The 25,020-nt window shown below is 48.2% G+C and overlaps 1 protein-coding gene across 1 annotated transcript in view; it reads right to left on the bottom strand.

Moving 5' to 3' along the window:
* The window catches only part of IMPG2 (interphotoreceptor matrix proteoglycan 2), a 771,041-nt gene that overhangs the window by 389,750 nt on the left and 356,271 nt on the right, over positions 1-25,020 (bottom strand). Inside the window, exon 8 of the mRNA XM_085622398.1 lies at positions 9,022-9,071. Within this exon, the coding sequence (XP_085478524.1) occupies positions 9,022-9,071 (50 nt within the window). The remainder of the gene's footprint in view (positions 1-9,021; positions 9,072-25,020) is intronic.

The raw sequence follows: 25,020 nt of genomic DNA, 5'->3' as shown, positions 1-25,020 counted from the left end.
CAATATTAGAATTAGTTTATTTGTAAGTCAAAAAAAATATTGTAGCTCAGAATGTGTACTAACATGCAGGGAGATTCTGTCTTTCCTGTAATCGTCCAAAAGTTCAAAAAATGAACATTTTGCCGTAAATAGCTCTAGTCTGTAAATTACTGTTCATTTTAGAAACGAAAAAGAAGATTGAAAGGTCCGTTTCTGTTTTCATTATTTAAACATCAGCTCTAATAATTGTATCAGTCTATCAGCTTGAATCCTGTGTTACAGTGAGCATGGGAAACATATGCGGTTACATTCGTCGCACTTAAGGAATCATGCTGAGGAAAATAAAACATTGATGGGTGGAACGCTTGAAGTAATTTAAGCCACTGCTAATTACTAAGACCCCATTACAGTCTATCATAAGGAGAGGATTCATGGTGGAAGGATTCTGTGTGGTGATGCCGCACTGCTTTGTCACCAACTATTTTTCACAAATCAAAAGATGGCGGCGTTTTTCTACCTAACAGGTTCGGTTGCATACGTGCCTGTCTTTAAATACTATTGAATACAACCAGGCGCGCAACCAGTGCTTAATTTGTGCCGGTGCTTTCCGGTGCTTAGCACCGGCACATATTTCTCAGGGTCGGGTCTAGACCTGAGTGCCTGCCACTGCAACTCACGTGTGTCACTGTGACACACAAATCAAATCACCTGTTGTTTACTCACACTCTGTCTCCTCGGTGAAGTGTGCTTCGCCAATATCAAATGAAATCCATGCCTTCAGTCAGTGATGCCGGTGGGAGGGACTCTGATTTGGGTGGATTTGGTCCTTTCGGGCTGCCGTGACAGAATGCGTAAAGCCGTAACCAAACGTAACGTTTCTAGAATCCACGCTGGCCCCCACTTGCCTTATCATCATGATCACACTGCAGTTCGGAGCGAATGCACTACGTGTCGTCTTGTAGTATGCAGTGTGCAGCAGAACAGCAAACCTCCTAATAAGGCAGTGACTGGTCTGTTACTGCAGTAACGTTACAAAACCGAGTAAGTAGTAACCAACGCCGGGAGCTTGGAGGGCGGGAGCTGGGCTGGTTTTGAAACGGGCTGGTTTTGTTACTGGGCCTATTTCTTTTTACCAATATCTGCCCACAGTAACAAAATCAGACAGCCAATATTATAGTGCTGCTGCCTTAAGTGTTCAAAATCTTGATCATTAAATCACCCTACACTCTTGCGTGACCAAAAATGTCAGTTTATTAAGTGAGATTCAATGTCTTCCTGCTCCCCAGTTTAGATATACCAGCTAGTCCTCCAAGTCATGAGTTCAAATTTCTGGCATAGCACTCCGGAAGGTGTGAATGTCACGTCACCCTTTTGTTTTGTTCCAACACTCTAAACAGTCTTTCAGCGAGTGCAGTGTTGCTCCCAGATACTTGGTTAGTACTCTTTGCTCGATGTTATGGGAAATGCGTACACACACACACACATACCTAAATGTGCGTGTTTCACAGTTAGTGCCTCAGGGGTTCATCATCATCAACAGCTGGGTGTATTAGAAAATGCATGTTTTCTTGTTTCTTCCAATAGAGAATAGACAAAGAGGTATGACTGTTCTGCGAAGAGAGTCAGTCAAACAATGAGGGTAAAATAAAGCAGGTGATCTGTGTGACCCTCTGAGTATTGTAACCCTCTCACTGCCCCTTCGTTTCTCAGTATGTTGACAGGGGGTTCCAAACAAGAGTGCAATTAGCATAGTTGATACCTGTCTTAACTCTTGCTGATGGTACTGCATTAAATAGGGAGATACTGTGACACATCCCCTTACCAAATCCCATGTGTCAGAATATTGCAAGCATATATGGCAAATTCAGATGATCAAATTCTTTCTGTTGGTCTACTGACTCGGCCATGGTCTCCCGATGCAGATGCATTTGCATAGTTCCTTCAATAACCCAGAAGCGGTGTCTGAGGCTCAGTGGGTTATTACAACCGCTCTGATGTTGGTGTAACAAGTGTCAGCAACAATGGATATAGACATCTTGCTAATATTTTTCTCCTTATCTTATTTTCTGTATTTATCATGGACAAGAGTGTCTACGAGGCACCTTCCAAAAGGTTATGGTGTGGTTTAAATTGACATATAATAACAGTTTCCCATGTTGACTTTGGAAGCCTTCCAATTACAGCACTGCTCAGTACATAATAATCTACCTGCAGGCACGGCTACTGGAAATATGCAATTGTGCGGCTGCAGTGTTTTTCACATAAGTATAGATTTGCCGCCTTTGCCACATAATGCATTATCTGCTTCATAATGTGCCTATTTCCACAAAACAATATTCCTAGCGCAATTGGTTCAAAAGTTATTAAACATGCAAGCAACACATGTTGCTGAGCGGTTGAAGGCGCTTTGCAAAGGTTCAATGGCTACCTTTCTTTTGCTTATTGCTATATTTTTGTGTTAAACTGGTATTAATAAGGTGCAGTCAGTGGCCAGGAAGTGTTAACAAGTGTAAAACTGACAAAATAATGAAGTGTCATGAAATGTCCCTCATTATGCTGCATAATCTGCCTTTTCTTCCCGCATAATTTACTTAACCTTGACGCATAATTTGCCCCTTCCTTGACACAAAATTCCAGTGGCCGAGAGGAAGTGGGTGGAGCCAGTGGAGGAAGTGGGTGGAGCCGAGGAAAGTGGGTGTGACCTCTGACAAACATTTGAGCACCTGTACTTCACTTTTTACAAATTAAGCACTGCGCGCAACACCCATTGGGCTCACCGGCTTCAGCCCCCCCCCACCCCCCTATGTGTGTTAGCCCGGGTGAGACAGCCTCGCGGGCTGGCGTCCGTCTAATTGCAGCCGCACCCGAGTACTTCACATGTCTTTAAAAGACCATTTACTCGTTAATGAGGCTTTTGTTGTGTTTTCACCCCTTCTTACTCTGCCTATGGCTGGAAGACATAGCCCCCCCCCCCCCGAAATCTTTTTCAGCCCCCCCCGAAATTTGGCTCTAGTTGCCCGCCTGAATACAACATGATTAGAACTAAAGCACTGAATATTTGAATACAGGCCAATATTTTTCCGAAAGGAAAAACATCAAAAAATACATCTGACATTTTGAAATGTGCATGTGTTTACTGTCCTAGGGGGGAAAATATTAGTTCAAATCATTATAATTGACTGTACCTTCTTCTCCGAAAATAACCATAGTGGAAGTGCAACTGGGTGAATTCCGTACCAATTTATGACTGATTGTGTCCCACATGTTTTAATTACTGGGTGAAACTGTACAGAATGCTTTAACGTGAGATCACCTGTTACACAGAGAAGATGGAGAAGAGCGCGGTGTTCAGCTAGCACGACTCATGTCTATGATGGCTCCACCTGGCTTTGCTGGCATTGAGCTCTCACAGAATTACTCTGATGTCAGACTGAGGTGAAAGACCACCTCAGGAAAAAATAAGATGATCAGCCCTATAGTACTTAGCTCGTTCAGGAAGAGGCAAAGCCATTGTGTCAGGACTACAGGTGCAGCTCCGAACTTCCAGCCTTCTGTCAAGAATAATGCCTTGGAGCACTGACGAAGATCACACCTCTCACATGCAGGGCTTTAAGTGGGCCGGGTCTCACCAGTGCTGAGCTCCGGCGTTTTAAAAAGGAGGCCTCGAAACGGGTCTCTAGCGGGCTCTGTTTTGTGTCCTGGCACAGGCGGTCCGTTTTTTCCAGGACTGCAGTGACAGCAGCCACATCGATGTGCGCTGCTCACACTGCTCACTTCTCACTAGTGGAGAGGTTACGGCATGACGTCATGCTAGGGGAGCGTTGTAGAGGAAGGGAAATCCTTTCAAGAGAGTCATTTTCTCTCTCGATTTCCATTCTCTTATTGAAACTCAAGAGCAGCAACATTGTCGTGGTGTCAAAAGGGCTTTAAGTGAAAGTTTTTTCAATCTTAAGCCATAATTGCTGCTTATTTATCTTATGCAACTTCACACAACTATTAACAAAGCCAATAGCCCTGACTTGTTGTAGGTGTTATGTTATTTGTTGTATTATATATATGGATGCAATGACAGAAACAGCAAAATACCGGACGGGTGGCACAGTATGTGTTATGTTCTGGGCCCTAGGCCCACATAATGGGGGAATGACCACGCGGACACATGGATAGGTGGTACGGATGACTAGCCGCGAGCACGTGCACCCGGGCCCTTTTATTAGCGGGGTCACCTGACTGGTGACACCCGTGTTGGATGGGTGAGGGGGTGTGTGTGGGCCAGCCCTCGGGGGAGTGGCTGGCAGAAACACTAGACTGTGTCCAGCAGGACACAACATTCCTCCCAAATTTTAGTAAAACGAAAAGACAACAAACAAAAGCGTCCAACCTATGGAAAGAAAATGAGAAAAAAAAAAAACTAAAAGAAATGGAAGCCTCACAGTTCAGAGATGTAGTTCGCAGGACAGCGGTGGACAGGTGCAGCTGTGAGCATCAAGACATCTTGGCACATGTCCATACTTTAACCAGGTATATCTGGGGACGAACACAGTGCTTATGATATCCGGACCTTTCGGCTTCGCTTCAGTTGAGGAATGGTCCACCTACGAGATGTTCGTCAGTCCAGCATACTCTTGCTGTGAGGCGATTAGTGTTTATTGTTCAACATGGGTGCATCAGGAGCGTATAGATGAGTCCACTGCCACACCGGACGATTGCGTCGCTTGACCCTTTGACGACAGACTTGGCATTCTGTGACCTGTTGAAATTCTCGGTTAGATGGCCTGGCTACTTCCTGGAATCCATTGGTGGGGCACAGTAAAGTCCATCTCTCACGCTCTGGGAGGCCCCTTGGATGAGTTGCCCTGGGACTGCATATGGGCTCTGACTCTGGAGCCACTGCCTCGTCACTCGTGCAAACTTCAGGGGTGGACGTGTCTTGGTCAGAAACATGCCCTCGCTACCAGGATCAGAACATGCGCCGGTTAAACGGATGGTCACTGCATTTTCGGATCGTCGATTGTTCTGGCAAGTGGTGTGGGACTCCAGGTGTTGTACTTGAAGCTCCAAGGATGGTAGTGATGCACATGACAGATATGGAGTGGATGCCATGAGACGACTCGCACCACATCTGGTGATAACTAGCAGTGAGTAGGGATGACTGGCGAATCTTGGCAGTCATGATACTCGTCGGACACTTGGTGCAGTTCTTCTGATTTGGCATTTGTGTAAGTAGAACAGGGATGCCCTTTCCTTTAAGCAGCCGGCGACAGGTGGATGACGGTCACTATGAAGAATGATGTCACCCCACCCCAGTGGCTGTCATATCTTAGATGGTGCACTCAGGTGATCGTGCGAGTACTTGTTCTAGTCCCCTTTCGTTGATTCCCACTGCTCACTTGTTGTCGTCCGTTTTCCTGGAATAGGACTTTCACTGTCCTATATCTCGCCACTCCTTATCTTCTCTAAAAAGTATCGACAGACTTGTAATGCAGGTCGCTTCTTGCTGCAGTGGCATTTTGCTGCAGTGACATCTTGCTGCAATGACATCGTGTTGCAGTGGCATCGTGCTGCAATGGCATTGTGTTGCAGTGGCATCATGCTGCAATGGCATCGTGTTGCAGTGACATCGTGTTGCAGTGGCATCGTGCTGCAATGGCATAGTGTTGCAGTGGCATCGTGTTGCAGTAGCCGCGCAATGCAAGTCGCTTCTACACCTGCTCTGAAATGTGGCGATAGGGCCACGAAATCTCACAGGGACCTCCTGCTCGCTCCGTTGTGTTCTCTGGGCTATACATTTGCTCCCGCCACCGATCTCTCACCGGTCCGGTCAGGTAGGATAGGGCGTCTTCTCAGGTGCGCCCGCCAATTTCAGGGATGGTAGTGGAAGTAGGCGTGCTTTGAGGGATCCGTATAGTCCGGCTGTGATTTAGGGTTGCTGTGGGAGGTAATTATCTCCCTGTTCTTGCGTCAGTAGTGGTGACGCGCCGCGCCACTCGGAGTGCTGGATTCTCCTCCTGCCTGCAAATGGACCGTTGCACACCACAGTCTTTAAGGCAATAGCGGGGGCACTCCCTGAATAATCACTAGCTCCCTGCTGGGCGATTTTGATGCAGGTTGGGTGATTACAAACTCTCTTCCTCCTGCGTTCGGACCACACAGGGCCCCTCTCCCTTCTGGGAATTTCCTTGGTGCTTTGCAGATGGCGGGTAATCGCCCTTCCGTCTCCTCTTTTCCTTGCCTCTGCTCTGGCAGCAGTGGTGCTGACTACTTGCTTTTCCTTTCTGTGGTGGTCACTTGCCACACCTAGTGTATATGCTTGTCTCTTACCTTTCTGAGAAATATCAGCCAGGTTCTCTTTACTGCGACGGGATGCATTGGTAGTGGCATCAGGGTGTCTCTCTCTCTCCTGGTCGGGGGTCTCTCTCTCTCCACCGGCCTGGGGATTCTCTTCTTCTCTCCACCAGCCTGTGGGTCTCTTTTTCTCTCTCCACCGGTCCGTGGGGTCTCTTCTTCTCTCTCCACCAGCCTGGGGGGTCTCTCACTCTCTTCACCGGCCTGGGGGTCTCTTCTTCTCTCCACTAGCCTGGGGGTCTCTTCTCTCTCCACTGGTCTGTGGGGTCTCTTCTTCTCTCTCCACCAGCCCGGGGGATCTCTTCTTCTTTCTCCACCAGCCGGGGGGGTCTCTTCTTCTCTCTCCACCAGCCTGGGTGGTCTCTTCTTCTTTCTCCACCAGCCTGGGGAATCTCTTCTCTCTCTGCCGGCCTGGGGGTCTCTCCTGTGCGCCGTGGCTGCTTGGGCTTTATTATTTCGCCGTCCTGTCACCTGCGCTGGACCTTGTCTGGCCCTTCGATACTTCCTCTGTCTTTATGCCCTTTCGCTCAGTTTGGTCTTTGTTTCAGTGATGACGTCCTGCTATCAGGAGCATGAAAATGGTCTTCCCCTTGTGTAGGAGGGAGAGTTGCTAAGTTTCCTTTTCACTGCTAGGATAGCTTTCTTGGCTGCCAACGTTGGGCCTAGCAGTCAGGCGTGAGAATTAGCATTCTCTATGGAGACTCCCCCTGAGCTCATCTGCACCGCCTCTCTGTTAGAAAACAGTCTGAGTTGTCCCACTCTGGTGCAGTCGTGCATTGGGTCTCCGTAGGAATTTACGAGATGGCTGCTGTGGAGAATGGGACCCTTGGTAACTTTCTTGTGGGTAGGTGGCAGACCAATGACAGGTGGCGTGCACGACGCTCTCCTCACCCTCTCTGTTTCCTTTGTGCTCTCTGTGTCTCCGTGACATTGTATTCCGGTGTTTCAGGGTGCCTGGGTCTGGTGAGGGAGAATGATGCAGCATGCTCTTCGGGCCAGTCCTGTTTTATTTTCGCTGCCGCCTTCCTTATGCATAGTTGGTTTGGCTGCCCTGAGTGTGCTTATCCTACTGTCCTCCTCAATTCTGGAGTGAGGGTGTAGTGTTTCCTGTTATATCTCGGTGTGCTTATACTGTTTGCTAGGGGTCACCAGCTTTACCTCATTCCGGGCAGCTCGTCTCCTTTAAGAATGAGAGCCCTTTGGGTTGCAGTATCGTAGACGATTGTGAGGCTGTAGGAATGGCTGGGCCAGTGTCTGTTTATTGGTTTTGAAAAACAATGAGGTCGTCCTTTCGGTGCGGTACCACTTCCGACCACTGGGCGGTGCTGTTGGCTTGTTACCGCTGTCCCCGGCAGTCTACTTTCACCCTGGAATCTCGATCGGTAACTTGTTGCTGCAGCTCGTCGTGTCTCTGCAGGCAAGAACCAACAGGCAACTCGCCCTGAGTGTTCCCCTCTACACGGCCGCTGCAGACACTCCGGAACGTTCTCGGGCTCCAGTGCCTCGCACCAGCAGTCCCTGAGGCTCCACGGCCATTGTGTACAGCGCGGTAGGTTGGAGAAATGTCTTTTATATTTATTTTTGTTTGGATGTGTGGTTTAGAATTGGGGCTAGTCTTTGCTGCTGATGAGCGGGGTTATGAGCACACCACGGACCGGCCGCGCCCGCCCAGCATTACGGTCGCTCACATGGCCCTCCATACTCTGTCGGTGCACTCCGACGAGGGATCTCTAAGTTTGCCGTCGGCCGCTGTCTGATCCTTTCTCTCCCTGCCCGCAGCAGCCTCTCTCATGCATGCGCTGCACTGGGGCTTGAGCGGACACCGAAGACGGCTGGCCCCTTGCGGGCACACTGTCTATTCCTTGCTGACGCGGGCAGCTACTCCCGTCTCCCTCGCTTCTCAGGGGGCTCACCTTGCGTCCGCTGGATCAGCGCGGCCGATGTGGGTGGGCGCCGCTCGGCTCGTGCCTCTGTTGGGGGCTCAGCAAGTAGGTGGCAGGGCTTGCCACCGGCTCCTCTCTCGCCACGCCGGAGTCTCCGGACACTGTCGGTGTAGGCGCCGCTATGTATCGACGGCCACGTGGTGGAGCTCCCGATCACCGCACTTGCACACCAGGGCTCTTAGTACGCCCCGCGGGACTTCAAACGATCTGTGCCAGCTGCAGGGGGCGCCCGAGACACGGGCAGCACAGTGCGTTCACGCCACCTTCACAAGCGGCGGCTGCACACGCGGGTGAAACCCGCTCGTCGCCAGTGTTATGTTCTGGGCCCCAGGCCCACATAATGGGGGAATGACCACGCGGACACATGGATAGGTGGTACGGATGACTAGCCGCGAGCACGTGCACCCGGGCCCTTTTATTAGCGGGGTCACCTGACTGGTGACACCCGTGTTGGATGGGTGAGGGGGTGTGTGTGGGCCAGCCCTCGGGGAAGTGGCTGGCAGAAACACTAGACTGTGTCCAGCAGGACACAACAGTATGCTAAGCACTGATTTTTAGCTTACGTGTTTTAAGCCACGCCCATAATTACATTGGCCACGCCCCTTTGAGCGACCCCTCCAGTTTTTTCATTCCACTGACTTAAAGCCCTGCAAACATGCATCGGATGTGATTATCTGACATACTACCATAAGCGCTCCGTGCATCCTTTGCGCATAATCTTCTTCCTACTTTTCTTTCATACTTGTAAACAAACCTTTCAATGTTGTAGCCTCCGTTACTTGCGAAGATGTTGTTGTCTCTGTGCTGAAAATGCAAAAAAAAAATTTTTCAGTAGGAGGTTCATTCATTAACAAGAGTGTCATTTTATTCAATGAGCCTAATGGTTATCTTGGGAGCAGTTACATCATGTTTTAAAGCGCAGTCCAAAATGTATTAAGCCAGTCACCACACAGGGTGAAATTAATATGGGAGTTTCTACAACAGGAATTGGAAAGCGTCCTTTCTGGATGCTGCAAATGCCCCTGCATTTATTTTGCTTTCTACCATTAGCTCACCCTTCCTTCCCTACCCACTTGATACACTTTCATCCTCTCTGGTACTCTGAAGCAACCTCCTAGCAGCATGTTGAGTCTTATAAATCCCTGATCTAAGCACAAACAAGAAAGGTAAGTGGCCCAAAAATCCTGAGCCCATGTCCCTCAAAAAATACAGTACAGCAACACCAAGTAGAGAAACAAGTAACATAAGGATTGATGACATTCAGGGTAGGCGAACACACAGGTATCAGCACTTTTGGAAATCTGAAACAAGGAAAAGATATCAGAATGATCAGAAAACTGAAAAAGAAGACATGAAAACATGGAAGGCACGAGTATGTAGGCATCAGCAGACTAAGCACTGTATTGCATGCTAAGAAGGACAAGTCAACAATCTACAAAGACTTAGACACTTAGGTGATTATTCACAAGCTGCAGTTTATAGTATGTTTAGTAGTACTGAAATAGTACTAGTAATGTACTACAAAATGCTATTCATACACTTACGTGCGGAGGTCTCAGCGACTCTTATCTTTTCTGTGCTGAGATCTCCGCTCGACTATGGAGATCTTCTCACACATCAGTTTATGTTACAGTAGTACATGTAGAAGGGACAGAGGGGAGTAGCTGGAAAATGCGAAATACTTATTACTAAAAGGAAGGGTTTAAGGGAGGATCAAGGAGGGTTTTAGGTAGGAAGCATCAGCGGATTGTTGGAATATTCCCATTATTTTGAATGTCATGTTCACAAAAGTCCTCCTTTGCGTATGGGAAGATAAACCATCAGTGAAACTATTGATCCATGCAGATGGCCACGGGTTTGATAGCCCGTCAGTTGTGCCTGCACAAATACCCTCTGATCCTTTGCAAATCCACTGGTACTTGAAAAGCCCTGATGAAGTTCAAGTAATACATTTGAACGAAACGCACTGGCTGGATGTTTTGTATCAGGCAATTTAGTTCAAAGCGTCTCTCTCTAAACATTTCCCCACTTCATTATTCAGTTTCCTAAGTGCAACATAACTATTTGATATGCCCTTGAACCCCCCACCCCCGATTAAGAACAAATAATCATTGGGAAAAGTATACTTCACAAACTGTACGCTACAATAAGCTCAGTACTCATTTTAAGGAAAAACGATGCGGTCAGATGTTACAAACTTTGGCCTCACAATAGAAAGTGCTTGTCTCCTGTTACCAAATTATTAAATGAAGTATAATAGGGGAAGAGTCTTTTTTCCAAACCAAAGATTCAATCTTTTCTTACAAAATGTCATAGATTTCTAGAAAAGCATGACATAGAAAAGCTAATGAAAAATAGGAGAGCTAAAGTAAGATCATTAACATGTTTCTTATGTTTCAGCCCTCCCTATCCTCCACCAGTACCTTTTCGTGCAAATCTTCCCATCTATCTTCTCCCACTACCTTTCCTCACATCCTTTCCCCATCATCCCTCAACCTTCCCTGTCCATCATTTTGTCCTCCCTCTCCCGCCCTCAATGCCCCTTGCCCAGCTGATTGCCCTTTCCCATCCCAATTCTTTGTCAACATACCATTTGTGCCTGCCCTCCCTTTCTCCAGCCCGCTCCAACAGATGTACCGCAAGATTATTTAGTGTGCCCACCCACTTGCCTCGCTCACACCCTCCTCAATCTATCCTGTTTTGAACCTCTCCGCCTTACATCCCTCCAGCCATTTCAACCCCTCCACCCTGTTCCTCTGAATCATACCCGCTCCGTCTAATAGTTTCAACAATAACATACTCCCTCTCTAATTCAATTCCTTATTTCCTGGTTTTGCCATAGACGAAGAGAATCTTCCACATAAGCTTCCTTTGTGAGTATCAAATTATTTTCCATACTTGTTGCTACAACTCTAGACTTGTAAAGATATTTTATGGAACTCTTCCAATTGTGGCTGCTGATACACTGCAGACAATGTCTTTGTCCCACTGAATCACACAATTATGTGACACAGTGATCACTAGTATGGAGAAATAGCATAATACATATTAAATCAGTTAGTGCTAGAAAAGTCCCAGCAGAGATTATTCCAAATCTTTTCAAAAATGTTCAAAGAGGAGGGACCTCTGACTTTAGCCAAAGCTAACTACGCCTCATAAATCTGATGAATGTGGACACACCATTCTACAGCTTTTGGGGCAATCACGGAGACCCATGACCTTGCAATACATAGCTAGGCACACACCAGCATAATTATTCCTAAGCGCTGAATACCTCCCTCGTACTCCTATTTAATCCCCATAATTTTCTCTTCAGTGAGATAATAAGATTTGATGACCCAAGCTGGTGCACATAAACGTATTCACCCCTGGCCAAAATTCTTGTAGGGTGGGACAAAGTATGTATGATATCAGCAGCCGGAGATTTACAGTTGGGGCATCTGACCTTATGAGAAATTACATTAATTCCCCATCAAGATATTTTATCTAGAGTGTAGTAGAGAAGGCATATAGTGCGTAGCTGTTGTAGCTTTAAGTTAACATAGTGTACAGAATGATCCAATGTCTCTAGGGCCCTCTGGATCTTTGAGACCGAGATCTCTGAAAAGAGCAGTCGGCTCCACTTAGCTGCCAATAGCACTGTATCAGCTGTAGTAAAATGAGAAATCCCTTGATAAGTCATGCTGATCAAGGGTTTCATACCTGATGTATAATAGTATGACAGGAGCTCTGAGCCTTCCATATTAAGTGTGTATTAACATCCTGACCGGATATAGTCCCTCACTTGTAAATACTAAAAGAAGAAATGGCGAAGGAGCTCGTACGAATCTTGCAATCCCGAGAAAGACCTAAAGCCATTCAATTTGTACAGCTGACCCATCGTTACAACCATGCACTGTACCCAGGCCCTGCAAGTTGAATCCTGAAAAACTGAAGGAAAAGCAGGATTGTCCCAGAGCAGGGTATCTTTGTCTATGAAATCAATTGGATATTTGGAACAGATCTCCTTGCAGATATGGATAATATCCCTTAATACCTTGAAGCATACCATTTTGTAGTAGTTGGGATCCCCCAACCAATAGGAAAAAAAAGCCTGAACTCACCCCCAAAGCCAGCTGATGGCCAAAGATTGATGGATCTGGATCATCCGCGTTTAGTAGGTGAGCAGAAGACCGGTAAAGGCGGCCAAGAAATAAAGCTTAAAATCTGGGAGTAAGCGCCCCCCCTTGTACAAAAGTTTCATGAGATAAGCGGCTTATCTTGCACGCCTACAACCCCATAAAAAACTTCCAATGGCACCCTCCAGCCACCTCAAAAAAAGAACCGGGGACCCTGAACGGAATTGCCCTAAACAAATAAAGGAATTTAGGAAGAATATTGATCTTGACGATATTGACTTTCCCAACAAAAGTTCCAGGATTTTAGCTTAGAAATTACTGCAGATAACAGAGGTTCATATTTCAGTTTAATAATATTAAAAACCTCAGAGCACACTTTGATGGCAAGAGAAACTGCTGTTGTGTTTACCACTAGAATAGGAGAATCCAGCTTGTAATTCAAAAGGACCAACATTTTGGATAGATTAAGCTTGTACCCAGAAACCTTGCCAACATTGGCAGCTTTATTGACAACCTGTCTGATTGCTATTAATGGGTGAGAAGAGAAAACTGCCACATTGCGTGCATATGCAGTCAATTTCAATTGTTGACCTTCAAAAATAAGAGGTTGGGGCGTGGCTAAGATGGCGGCGGAGTGAGACGCGTTTCTCTGTCTCTCTGGCACCGCCCGACTTTCGCTTTGAATATCTGGCCCCCTGATGCCCATCTGAGCCTGCCGTGGTGCCCCACTGTGTGTGCAGCGTGTCCTGTCACTAAGGCTGTCCTACTTTTGGCAAGGGACGGTGTTTTGTGGATTCGGCGGGACCCTGCGGCCCGGCAGCCTTGCTGAATCGAATCGCCTGCCGTGATCGGTGGCTTTGGGAGACGTTGGCAGCAGCGTGGGCGTCCTGAGGCATTGTGTTGGTGGAGGCTCGCCTCTTGGTTGGCCCAGAATCGGTGAAGGGACGGCGGTGAGGTCCGATCCGAGGCTGCCATTTTCGCAACTGGAAGACCTGACCTGACGATTTCCGGCCTTGAAGCACCTTGGCGCGGGTCCGCGCAAATTGAGGCCCTGGCGGACTGCGGCATTATGGCGGCGACTTGGCGGTGAGTGTGGCCCAGTATGGCAGCGCTGCTGGGCGGGGAAGTGCTCGCTGCCGGTTGGAGCTTCTCGGTCTGGTGGACGGTGGGCTGCGAGACTGTGATGCGCGGGTGGGGCCTCTCTGCAGGGCCTCTCAGAGTACTGCTGAGTGGGACGGTCCATGCCCCCCCTTGTTGTGTGGCTGCATTGGAGCACGGGCTGAGATTGTGGGCTCCGCCCCCCTTGTCTGGATACTCGCTGGGCCTGGTGATGGCTTTGGGCCTGGGAGGCCGGCGTTGCTGACTACCGGGGTCCTGCTCTCGGCCCGTGAGTCGGCGGGCGTCGCCTGCCTGAGTGCGGAGAGGTGTGAGGGACCGTCAGTGGAGTCTCCCGGGGCCTGCAGTGCAGGGGTGTCCCGCTCTCGGCGCGGGGACGCGACTGTCCCCGTGGAGGTGGTGCTCGGGCCGTGTGTCGGCGGTCGGTGCGGTGGTAGAGGCCCTGCTGTGTGCTGGGGAGCGGGATTCGGGGGTGGCATAGCACTGTCCCCCTCCCTCCCCCCTCTACTGGTCTACAGGCCCTGCTGGACTGGTGACTCTGTGGGCGCTTCACTGGACTACCATGTCGTCCACCAAACACAGGTGAGATAAGACCCTAAAAGACGTCTTGCAGAAATCAACGGGCCCATCCTCATCCCAATCGGGCCCACACTCGCCGCCGTCTGAGGATAGTGATCAGCCGGCCAGTAAGGCTTTTATGCTTGATTTATTCTCAGCCATCAAGGAAGATATTCTGGAGCTCCTCTCCCAGTTCTCGATCTTCGTGAGGTACGGCACGACGTGGATGCCCTTGGGGAGCGCGTCGCAAATGGAGGAGCATGATTTGGGGCACGAGGACGATCTGCATCAGCAGGATGTCATTCGCCTCACAGAGCAAAACCTTGATCTGCAAGCCCATGTCGAGGACATGGAAAACCGTTCTCAAAGGAATAATATCAGTATCCGGGCTGTGCCATGGAAAGGAGAAGGGGACGACCTCCGCGAGTATGTTCTCCAGCTTTTCCGGCAGATCCTGGGGGAGGGGGAAGAGCCGGAAATTCAGATGGATCGCGTGCACTGTGTTGGCTTCCCGAGGGGTGCTAAAGCTCCTCCGCCAGACATTCTGGTGTGCATGCACGATTTCCAGCTTAAGGAGCAAATCCTTTGGAAGGCCCAAGATATCCACCCTGTGCAATTTCGAGGTCACCAGCCGACGCTCTTTCAGGACTTAGCTGCTTCCACCCTGGTTAAACGTAGGGAGTTCAAGCCCATCACTAGTCACCGCCGTGAGAACGGCATCCCGTATTTGTGGGGGCACCCGTTTCGACTTATCTTCAAATACCAGGGCAAACTCCTTCAGCTTCGTTCTTTGGATGCCACTTATGAAGTCCTGGGGTTGGACTGGCCCTCTTCTCCGTCTGGGATGGCTAGCGCTCCCTTGCGGCGGCACAGGCGCTCGGATGGCTGGCAGCGGATTGGGAAATCCCCACAATCTTCGAGGCCCGATGTGTCCACTAGTCTCATGGAGAGGGAGCCGGCTGTCACATCGGTGGCACAGGTGACAGACAACAACGGCGTTCCATGAGCTACGTGGGGCTGGCATCAGGTGGGCTCTTTCTTGGCGCCAGAGGAGAGAGGACCTTGGTTGAGCGTTCTTACCATCAACTACCCCTTGGGGGTTGGATGTGTATCACCTTCAGTGAGCGGTGTAACTTTCCATGGTGCCATGTTCCCCTCATCGTTTGATCTTTGTGACAGACTGTTGTCCCACTACGGGGCTCCTGTGTCTTGTTTTTTTTTTCCTCTGTATTTTCTGTGTTTGTTGTGTCCTCTGGGTGGGGGGGGTTTGTTTTTGGGGATGGGGTTGTTTTGGGAATGTTTTGGGGCTCCGTATCAGTTCTCCCTTGGGTTTGGGAGATGTATGGCCTGGGGTCACTGCCCTCTTGCCCACCTTCTCGCTCTGGTGCTATGCGATTAGGCCACGGTTCTTCCCTCCCTGACTGCTATGGGTAGGAGCTTAAAGGTGGTGAGCCTGAATGTTAGGGGCTTGAATAGTCTTGTTAAGCGCTCCGCTATCCTATCCCTTCTGGAGAGCGCGGGGGTGATGTGTGTCTGCTGCAGGAGACTCATCTCCTTTCTAAGGACACTAGGCGGATGAGAGATAGGCGCTTCCCTCTACAGTTGTGGTCTTCAGGCGCGGCTAAGAAGCATGGGGTAGCAATTTTTTTTAGCGCGCGCGCTCAGTGTAAAGTTCTCTCACAGGTCGTCGAGATTAAGGGGAGAGTCCTTGCAGTCCGTGTGCAGTGGGGGCATATGCACTTCACTATCGGGTCGTTGTATGCCCCAAACGAGCATCAGGAACTCTTCCTGAGGTCGGCTTTTTCTGAGATTCTGGCTTCCCCAGACGCCCTGATTTTGGTAGGTGGGGACCTGAACGTGGTGATGGATCCGTGTCTGGATATGTCTGAGCTGCGGACTCATCGTACGGGCGCCCTCTCACAGGGGGGGAAGCACTGGATGAGTGATGGCAGTTTGCATGATTTTTGGCGCGTATAACACCCTACTGAGCGAGATTACACCTACTATTCAGCAGCGCATAAAACCTATGCCCGCCTTGACCATTTCTTCACCTCAACGTCCCTTTTGCCATGCTTGTCTGACGCGATAATCACCCCCCGCTCGCTCTCTGACCATACCCTCATATCGGTGCAGCTCGACTCTCATGGTACGAGGCCTCCGCCTCCCGGTTGGCGTCTGTGCGATTCTTTGCTACACTCGGAATCAGTAGTTTCCCGTATGTGGGACACGATCATCGCTTACCTGGCAGATAATGACCAAGGGGGTACGTCTTTAGCAGCTGTTTGGGAGGCCCTAAAGCTAGTAGTGCGGTGAGAATTCATCGCGCTGACTGCAGCGTTTGCACGTTTGCGTAAGGCTATGCGGGCGGAGTTGGAGAAGGAGGTGGGAGCTTTAGAGTCTGTCCACAAAAGAACGGGTGCTCCTAGGGTGTGGAGAGAGCTTGAAATGAAGCGGCGCACGCTGAAGCACTTAGACCTTGATAGGGCCGAACATGCACTTCTGCGCTTGCGCCATAAATTTTACCTGTGTGGGAATAAGGGGGGGGGGGGGATAGCTGTTAGCCCATAGGTTGCGAGCGCGTGCGCGGCGGACAGCGATCCAGTCCATTAGGGACTCCCAAGCAGTGGAGCATACCACCGACGCCCATATTGTGGATTCTTTCCGTCATTTCTATCAGCGCTTATATAGCAGGGAGGTGTCAGGACCAGTGGGGAGGGAGGATTATCTTGCATCCTGCTGCATTACGCTGTTGTTTGCATCCTCGGCCGCCGCGTTGGAGTCCGATATTCGCATTGAGGAAGTCATATCTGCAATAGCCCGCCTCAAGATAGCCAAATCACCTGGGCCGGATGGCTTTTCCGCTCTGTTTTTTAAACATTTTTGCATTGAGCTGGCTCCGCTTTTAACGCGTCTTTTCAACTCTTTCCTGGATACTGGGGAAGTAATGCCCTCCATGTCAGAAGCTGCGATTACGGTCATCCTTAAGCCCGGGAAGGATCCGCGGGATTGTGGCTCTTATCGGCCAATTTCCCTCTTAAATATAGACGCAAAGCTGTTTGCGCGTCTTAGCCCCCTGATGGATGGTATCATAGACCCGGATCAATCGGGCTTTATTCCTACACAACAGGGTGGGGACAACACCAAATGCATTCTTCATCTCATAGATCTGGTTCATCGATCTTGGGCTCAGGCTTGTTTGCTTTATCGATGCCGAGAATGCCTTCGATCGAGTGGATTGGGACTACCTGTTTGCCGTTTTGCGGGCTTTTGGGCTTGGTGAGAAGTTTATACGCTGGGTGCAATGTCTTTACGCAGCCCCTAAGGCATCGGTGAGAGTGAATGAGTGTAGGTCTTCCCTCTTTCCCATCTCCAGGGGGACGAGGCAGGGGTGCCCCCTGTCCCCGCTACTATATGGAGCCCTTTGCCCAGCGCATACGCTCGAATCCGGACATAGAGGGCATCAAGTTTGGTGCCGACGTACACAAAACTAGTCTGTATGCGGACGATGTTATTCTTTCGGTTACCCATCCTCACACCACCCTGCGGTAATTGACGAGGGAGATACATCATTTTGGAACAGTGGCAGGGTTTAAAGTGAATTTTTCGAAATCACAGATCCTTAATCTCTCTATCCCTGCGGATGAGGTTTGCGACTTGCAGTGTGACTTTGACTTCCAGTGGGTGCAGTCTGACATTCCCTATCTGGGTATCCGCTTGAGCTCTTCCATTGCTAGAACGGTCACCCTCAACTACAACCTATTGGTGGATCAAACTACCAAGTCGCTATCCGATTGGTCTCGCCTTAACCTGGCCTGGTATAGGAGACTCGCGGCGATAAAAATGGCGGTGCTCCCACGGGTCCTTTATTTGTTTCAGATGCTCCCTGTGCAGCCTCCACCGGGTACTCTCCGGAAATTGCAGGGGCTTTTTAATAAGTTTTTGTGGAATAATAAGAGACCACGGCTCGCATTATCCCTTGTTACCTCGCCGAAGGCAGCGGGGGGGCTGGGCTTTCCACTCTTGGGTGCCTATTATCAAGCATCTTGTCTGCGCTATATCACGGAGTGGAATAGGCTGCTGTCCAGCAAACACTGGAACTTTATGGATCAGACGGTCGCTGGGTGTAATATGTGGCGTGAACTCTGGCTTCTGCGGAAGCATTGGGCATGGGGCCTCTATTCGTCGCCAGTGACTTCTCCGACTCAAAGCGTGGGATCAGTTAGCTGGCCCTAAGGGTTGGACCACGTTTCCATCCCCTATGACCCCTATAGAGAACAACCCTGACTTTCCACCGGGATGTGCGTCTCCTGTCTTCCAGCGATGGAGGGAGGAGGGGTGTAAGAGAGTGGGCTCCCTCTTTGATTTAGATGGCATGATCCCCTTCGCCCAACTGCGCAAAGACTATTATGACCTGCCGAAGTCTGACACCTTCCATTACTCGCAATTGGCACAGTGGGTGACTCAACCTTCTAATTTCGCTTTGATGTTGCGTCCCCTGACTACTTTGGTTTGTAAAAAAGATGACCGGAAACTCATATCGGAATTGTACGCAATGATAATGGCGCGTCCTAAGCAGCAGCGGTCAAAGACGCAGGTTAGGTGGGAGACTGAGTTGGGGCGTCCTCTGACGCGCAAGGAATGGGAGCATATTTTCTACCGAGCCCATCATACAGCGTCTGACGCGGCGGGCGCGGAATCTGCTTATAAGGTGGCGGCATATTGGTACTACACTCCAGCGCGTATTCAGTCTTGGGACAACACTAAGTCAGGCCTCTGCTGGCGGGGGTGTCGTCATCCTGGCACCCTAGTCCATTTGCTGTGGCACTGCCCAAAACTGGTGCGGTATTGGGCGGCAATTCTGAATGACCTTGATGAGGTGTTCCAGATCAAGTTCCCCCGGTATCCGGTGTACACACTGGTGGGTCTTCCTCATCCCCGGTCCTATCCCTTGTGATCGATACGGGGCAGGCAACTTGCGTTAGCGCTGCTTGCGGCTCGGCAGGGTCTTCTGGCGCAGTGGGGCTCTCCGATTGCACCGGACCCGAGGGATTGGATACGGAGACTCTGGCATCTTCAGCGTTTATGGGAAGGGGTCAGAATTTGCAAAGCTATGGGGTCCTTTCTTGCAGCTTCTGTCAAAGGAATTGAGGGAAGTTACGTGCCCAAAATATTTACAAATTCTTCAGCTTATCCCTCTGGAACCGGCAGGGGTCACTGGGGCAGTTTGACTCATCCCGGACTAGGGCTGTTGACCTCGGGGGGATTAGGCTTGGAGGTTTGAGACTGATGCGGAGAGGGTGGGGGTTTTTGGGGGGTTGCGGGTTGGTGGTTTGTCTATTTGTCTTGTTTTCAATTTTTATAAAAGTGATACATGAGCAGTTGCCATGCCGGTCTGTTCTCCACTAAATCATTTTCTTGCGGGGTCGCCCTCCGGGCTGTAGACCTGTGTGCTGTGTACTGACCATCCTGTTTCGCTCTGCCAGCCGATGGTTGTAGGCAGTTGGGCTGTGTACTTTGGATGAGTATCACGTAATAAAAATGTCTGATTCTAACAAAAATAAGAGGTTGGATGCCTGCGCTCCTGAGGAGCGACTGTAAAAAGGGCTCTACGTACAAGACAAACAAGTGGGGAGAAAGTGGGCACTCCTGTCGGGTACCTCAAAATATCTTAAACTGATGCGAGCAGCTCCCTGCAAGGGCTACCCTACCCCATGGAGTCTTATATAGTGCAAGGGTCAATTTGATAAATCTTTCGCCTATGCTGAAGGCAAACAGCGTTGCCCAAATACAGTCCCATGCAACATGATCAAATGTTTTCTCTGCATCTAGTAGGATTATACCTATGTTGATGTTAAGTTTCCCAGCAACTTCAAAAGCCACAATTGCCATATTAGTATGACTGGTGGTGTCCCTACCTGGAAGAAATCTGGGTTTCTGTGGAGAGACTAAGGCCGAGATTACAGAGGCCAAGCGCATGGCAAGGTTTTGGCAAACCATTTTGCATCTGTACTAATCAGAGAGTTGGGACGGCATGATCCCATATCCTCCGTAAACTCATATTTTTTTAGAAATACAATGATACTGGTAGTGTACCAAGTGTCCGGGACTGCCCCTCCTGTATAGATATGTTGACAGCTATTATATCTTTAAATACCTTATAGAACTCCAAAGGTACGGCATCCTCACCCGCAGCCTTACAGGTAGGAAGGGCCACCAATGCGGCATCAATTTCAGAAATGGAAAACTCCACCTGCATGTTCTTCCCCCAGATGCGGTAGATTACACTGCTGGATGTACTCCACACATTCGGCCTGATCTATTACGTGTGGCTGACTATATAATTCCTTGTAGAACCAGGAGAACTGTTCCAAGATAGATGTGGGCGTACTGTAGACTTTAACATCTGTACCCTTAATTGTCTAAATTGTAGCCTTGGACCGTCTATCTGATATCTGATGTGCTAAAACTCGGCCTACCCTTTCCCCATATTCGTATTGTAACATTCTGGGTTTATTATATCTGGCAGCTACCTGATCTTTCAAACTACGTTCTAGAAGCAACCGTTTTTTCTAATAATTGAAAAACCGACCTGTTTGTTTGCAAATCCTTGAGTAATTTTGGAAGTATGTAGTATTTTGAGTTAAAGAATAGCTTGGAAAAGAGAGTGAGCCTCCTCGGAGGCAGCTCCATTTTGCTTGATCACATACTGTACAGTGATGACCCAAATGTACGCTTTTATTGTATCCTTAAATTATTGGAGGTGGCGCCGTACCATTATTAATGAGATAAAACTCCCTGAATAACCCTGAAACGTATTCTATACTCCGACATTAGCCAGCAAGTGGCGAGGAATTGAGAATTTGGAGCAGTTGGGTCTAGCCCCAGTTGAACAGAATGAAAACAGAATTGTGTTAACATCTGAGGCCATCCTAGGGCATGCATTAATTTCCATACTATCCACCAGCGACCACTTAGTGAAGACAATGTGGATCCAGGAATAGTGTTTATGTGGGCATGAGAAGCCCACAGATCGAAAGGGATTGTGATATACAGACAACTATATCATATCCCAGCTGCTTAAGTAGAGACCGGTCCTTGTATGCTAATCTCCTCCTGAATCAATTGTCGCTTACTCTGCAAATTAATCTCTGATACATTCCAGCACATACATTTAATCTGAATCAAAACAACTGTAAAGGTTGCCTAAGCTTCTATACCATTGATGTCCCAGACAGTGGCGGCTGGTGAACTTTATAAGTGGTGAGCCTAACTTATCACACCTTCTATGAGAGACTATCAAACAAGCCTAAACTCTATAAGAGGGGTTGATATGGGCCTCAACCCCGACACAGTGTTTTAATAATAATAGAGAGAAAGGGTCCATATTGCACCACAATTGTCAAACTTACTTTAGCATTATAGGTTTCACATGCATTTATGTGGACTGTCACTCATAAAATTCAAAGTATAAAGTTGAAAGGAAGCCCACCTCTCACAAGCGGCCTAGAAAGCAATTTGGAATTTTCTGAGCCAAACAATAACATTTTAGCTCAATTGCCCCAAAACAATGGCTAAAAAACCAACAGGTTGATGGGGTGATTGAAATAATTTACAGAATTTGCTAACGGCTCATATAATTTTTCTAAATATTGAAAGCAGCTTCCTCATTGCTTTTGATTTCATCTTCTCTGTTCCTTCCACAGATCACTAGTCAAATAAAATGAGCAAGCATAGCTTTCCCTCAAATTTGAAAGATTACACAATCTATCAGAAGAGGAGTCACTCAAGAGTACATAATCAGACCTTAAGTAGCAATTATAATTAATGATAGCAAGATCATAAAAAGAAACAGAATACATTTTGAATCTGTAGTCATGAAATAACAGACACTGCACCAATCTGATTTGTTAGACATGCACCATGCCGGCTTTACATATCTCATACCACTAGGAATAATGGTCTCAAAATTAGCAAAGTTGATCATTCCGATATATCAGTGTGAAATATGTTCTAAATTGATTATTATAGCTGCAAACATCAGAAGTTTATTTTTTGAGAGAAGCAGTGCATGCTTTCCAAAACGCAAACCGGTATAGCATAGGGCAGCGGCAAAACAAGTTTTCCTCACACATATAATGAATTAGTTCACCAAAGGTAGCTAATTGCTATCTTCAGTGATGCACATATGCTCAGCACACGCAGCAACAGTGAAAGCTTATATAACACACAGAAAACAATGCAGGCTGCAAGAGTTTTAGTTACACAGAACATCGTCCCTCAGGCACACACAGAATGTTTGGCACAGGCAATATCACACAAAGTATAACACACATAGTATGGCCAGCCAGTAAGCAAGCTTCCCTGGCACATGAAGAGCCTTGTCAGTCCAGAATGTATTGCTAATATACTGTTATTTGATAAGAGTGCGTGTTTTTAAAAAGGTAATGGTGTCATTCTAACAAAATCATGAAATAAAGTACTCTGAAGTAATCAGTAGGCCCAGGTTTCGTAAGGCATAAAAACGGGTTGCTTGGTTATATGAGCCACGTTGCTTTCCTTTAGCAAAGTCTCGCTAATAAAACAAAGTTGCCTAATTAGAAACAGAACTGTATCGCAAGCTGTGTTCATTTTGGTCCCGAACTATATTTTAATTTATGTGCATTTTCGCAGCAGAAAGTTTGAGATAATTAACAATGGAATTTCAAGGAAATGAAATCTCTAAAAACGCACAAACAGAATCTTTCGCACACAATGCAATAAAATATAAAAATGGTTTTGTTCCTTGCTGTTCCTACCTAGCCATGTCTCACAAATGCACACAAACACATCTCACCTTGCAGTCGTTAACTCTTGCCTTTCACAGCTGGCTAGAATGTTATGACGCAGTTGGGAGGCACGAACTGAAAACCATGTGCAGGGGAAGAGAATATTTAGAAAGCGCTAGCCCTCATTTTAAGTCAGCATTACAGCGGTCACAAATCCAACCCCATCCTGTGACGTGAGAGAAAAGGGTGTATCAGAGGAGGGGAAAAAGGAACCTGCGTCTGCCTCCTATTTTTAACTTTGAGCTGCCGCGCACTGCGCCCGAGGTAGGATTAAAGTTGATGTCAATGGGTCTTGTTGCAGTGCACTGGGAAACAGCAAGGGGTGCCACTACCCTCCACAATAGACGATGGGTGGTTGGCAGTTATGTGCGCCCAGAGGAGGCCATGTGCAGTGTTACTTTGAGAGAAGCACTGAAACTGAAAGTCCGTTTCAGGAACTCACACAGAGCAGAAATTAAGGACATTTTCATGCATGGGGAAAAATGCTGTCTCTTGCACTATATCAATCACAAGTGGGGGGCGTGGCCCCAATGCTCTTATGGAGCAGCCACCCTATCATTCCACCAAATTGAAAAACAACTAAAAATTTGCCCTTAATAGATTGAACATACTCTGACTTGTTTTACCCCCACAAAGAACCCCCAACCAACCACTCAATGTGAAAGCATAGTCGCCTACAAGAGGCTGGCTGTAACAGACTTCTTCCTCCCCCTCGCCCAACCCATCCCTACCTGCTGTGCTCTTGAGAAGGAATTGCCAATGGAAGACAGTCCTAAGGAGCACCATCCTCCACCCTGAGCCCGAAAAGCCACCAACCACTGTGTGCAGAAAGAAAAAAGGATATCACTCCAAGGTAGGAATAATATTTAACTATCAAATACTGACTCCCTGGAGCCCCTGCCCATATCAGAAAAAAGATCAGCTGCAAAAAAGGGAAAAGAAGAAAAGAGAAACTAAAGAAGAGGGAAAGAAAAGAAAAAAACATATCTCGGGACTAGAGTCCTGTTTAAAAACTGTGCTATTAGCCAGAGCCTGCTTAGCGTCCTCCTCAGAATAGCGGATCTGGGTTTGCCACCCTTAATAATCTTGAGACAGGCTGGCTCCTGTGGAAAACTTGAGCCCCCACAGCCTTCAGGGATTAATGAGTTGCCACTCCTTCTATCTTTAGTCCATTGTGGATCTGTGGAGGTCCGACCGGGCCACAATTTACATGGTATCGATCAAAACAGGAGCTGTAGGACATGCTTTAAGGGAGATTGCCTGCCTCAGAAGAACATATATTAAGACTGGACAAGGCTGTGCTGTGTTACCATTAGAGGAGTTACAGTTGAGAGGGAGACGGTGGACACGCTGAATATGTGAGTCCCAGTCCCAATCCGTCAGGTCAGGAAAGGCCTTCCCAAAGAGTTGCTAAATATATTGCCGAGGGTCAGAGCCCTCAGGAATCCTAAATATCCTGAGATTGTATTTCCTCTGGCGGTCTTCCAAATCTTCGGTTTTAGTTTGAAGATTTTCCAGCTGGACATTGAGATTCCCAATTGACTTAACTGTTGCGGTCGCAGCCTCCTCAGTATGCGCAACTCTCTCCTGCAGTTCAGTCAGATCTGGTGTAGGACTGGCGATCTGCCCCAATATCTCATCCAATGATTGTCGCATTTTCACAATGTCTGCTCTAGCTTGGGCATAGCGTAACTGAGCCTCTGAACGTTGAACCTGGAGGGCTTGCAAGATTGCTCTTAGTGATGTTTCCTGCGTATTATCCTCTAGGTAGACCTTTTTAGAAGTAGATGGAGGAGAATGATTAGAAAGAGTATCATGGATATATCAGAGGTAAGACTGGATTTCGGAGTGTAGCACTCAAGGAGAGACCGTTGTTCTGTAAGCTGTTTGTCCACCTCTGACCCTGGAAGCGTTGCTGATGACTGAGAGATAAGTGCTTTCACCTCCCCTTTTAAAGTAACTCACTTCCTGAGCGGGCTACTCTTAGCCCCTTGATCGCCTACCTTGCAAGCCTGCCGCTGCTTTGCATGTTTGGATGGTCAGTACGGCTTAGCCTGGTTCGTAGGTTTCTTCCCAATATAACCCTGTCCTCGTTGAGCTGAATGCCAACCACCCTCTTGGTTAGATATGGGTTCT

The sequence above is a fragment of the Triturus cristatus genome, chromosome 8, assembly GCF_964204655.1.
Source record: "Triturus cristatus chromosome 8, aTriCri1.1, whole genome shotgun sequence".
In the NCBI taxonomy this organism is placed as follows: domain Eukaryota; kingdom Metazoa; phylum Chordata; class Amphibia; order Caudata; family Salamandridae; genus Triturus; species Triturus cristatus.
This window is presented reverse-complemented; position numbering and strand designations above follow the sequence as displayed.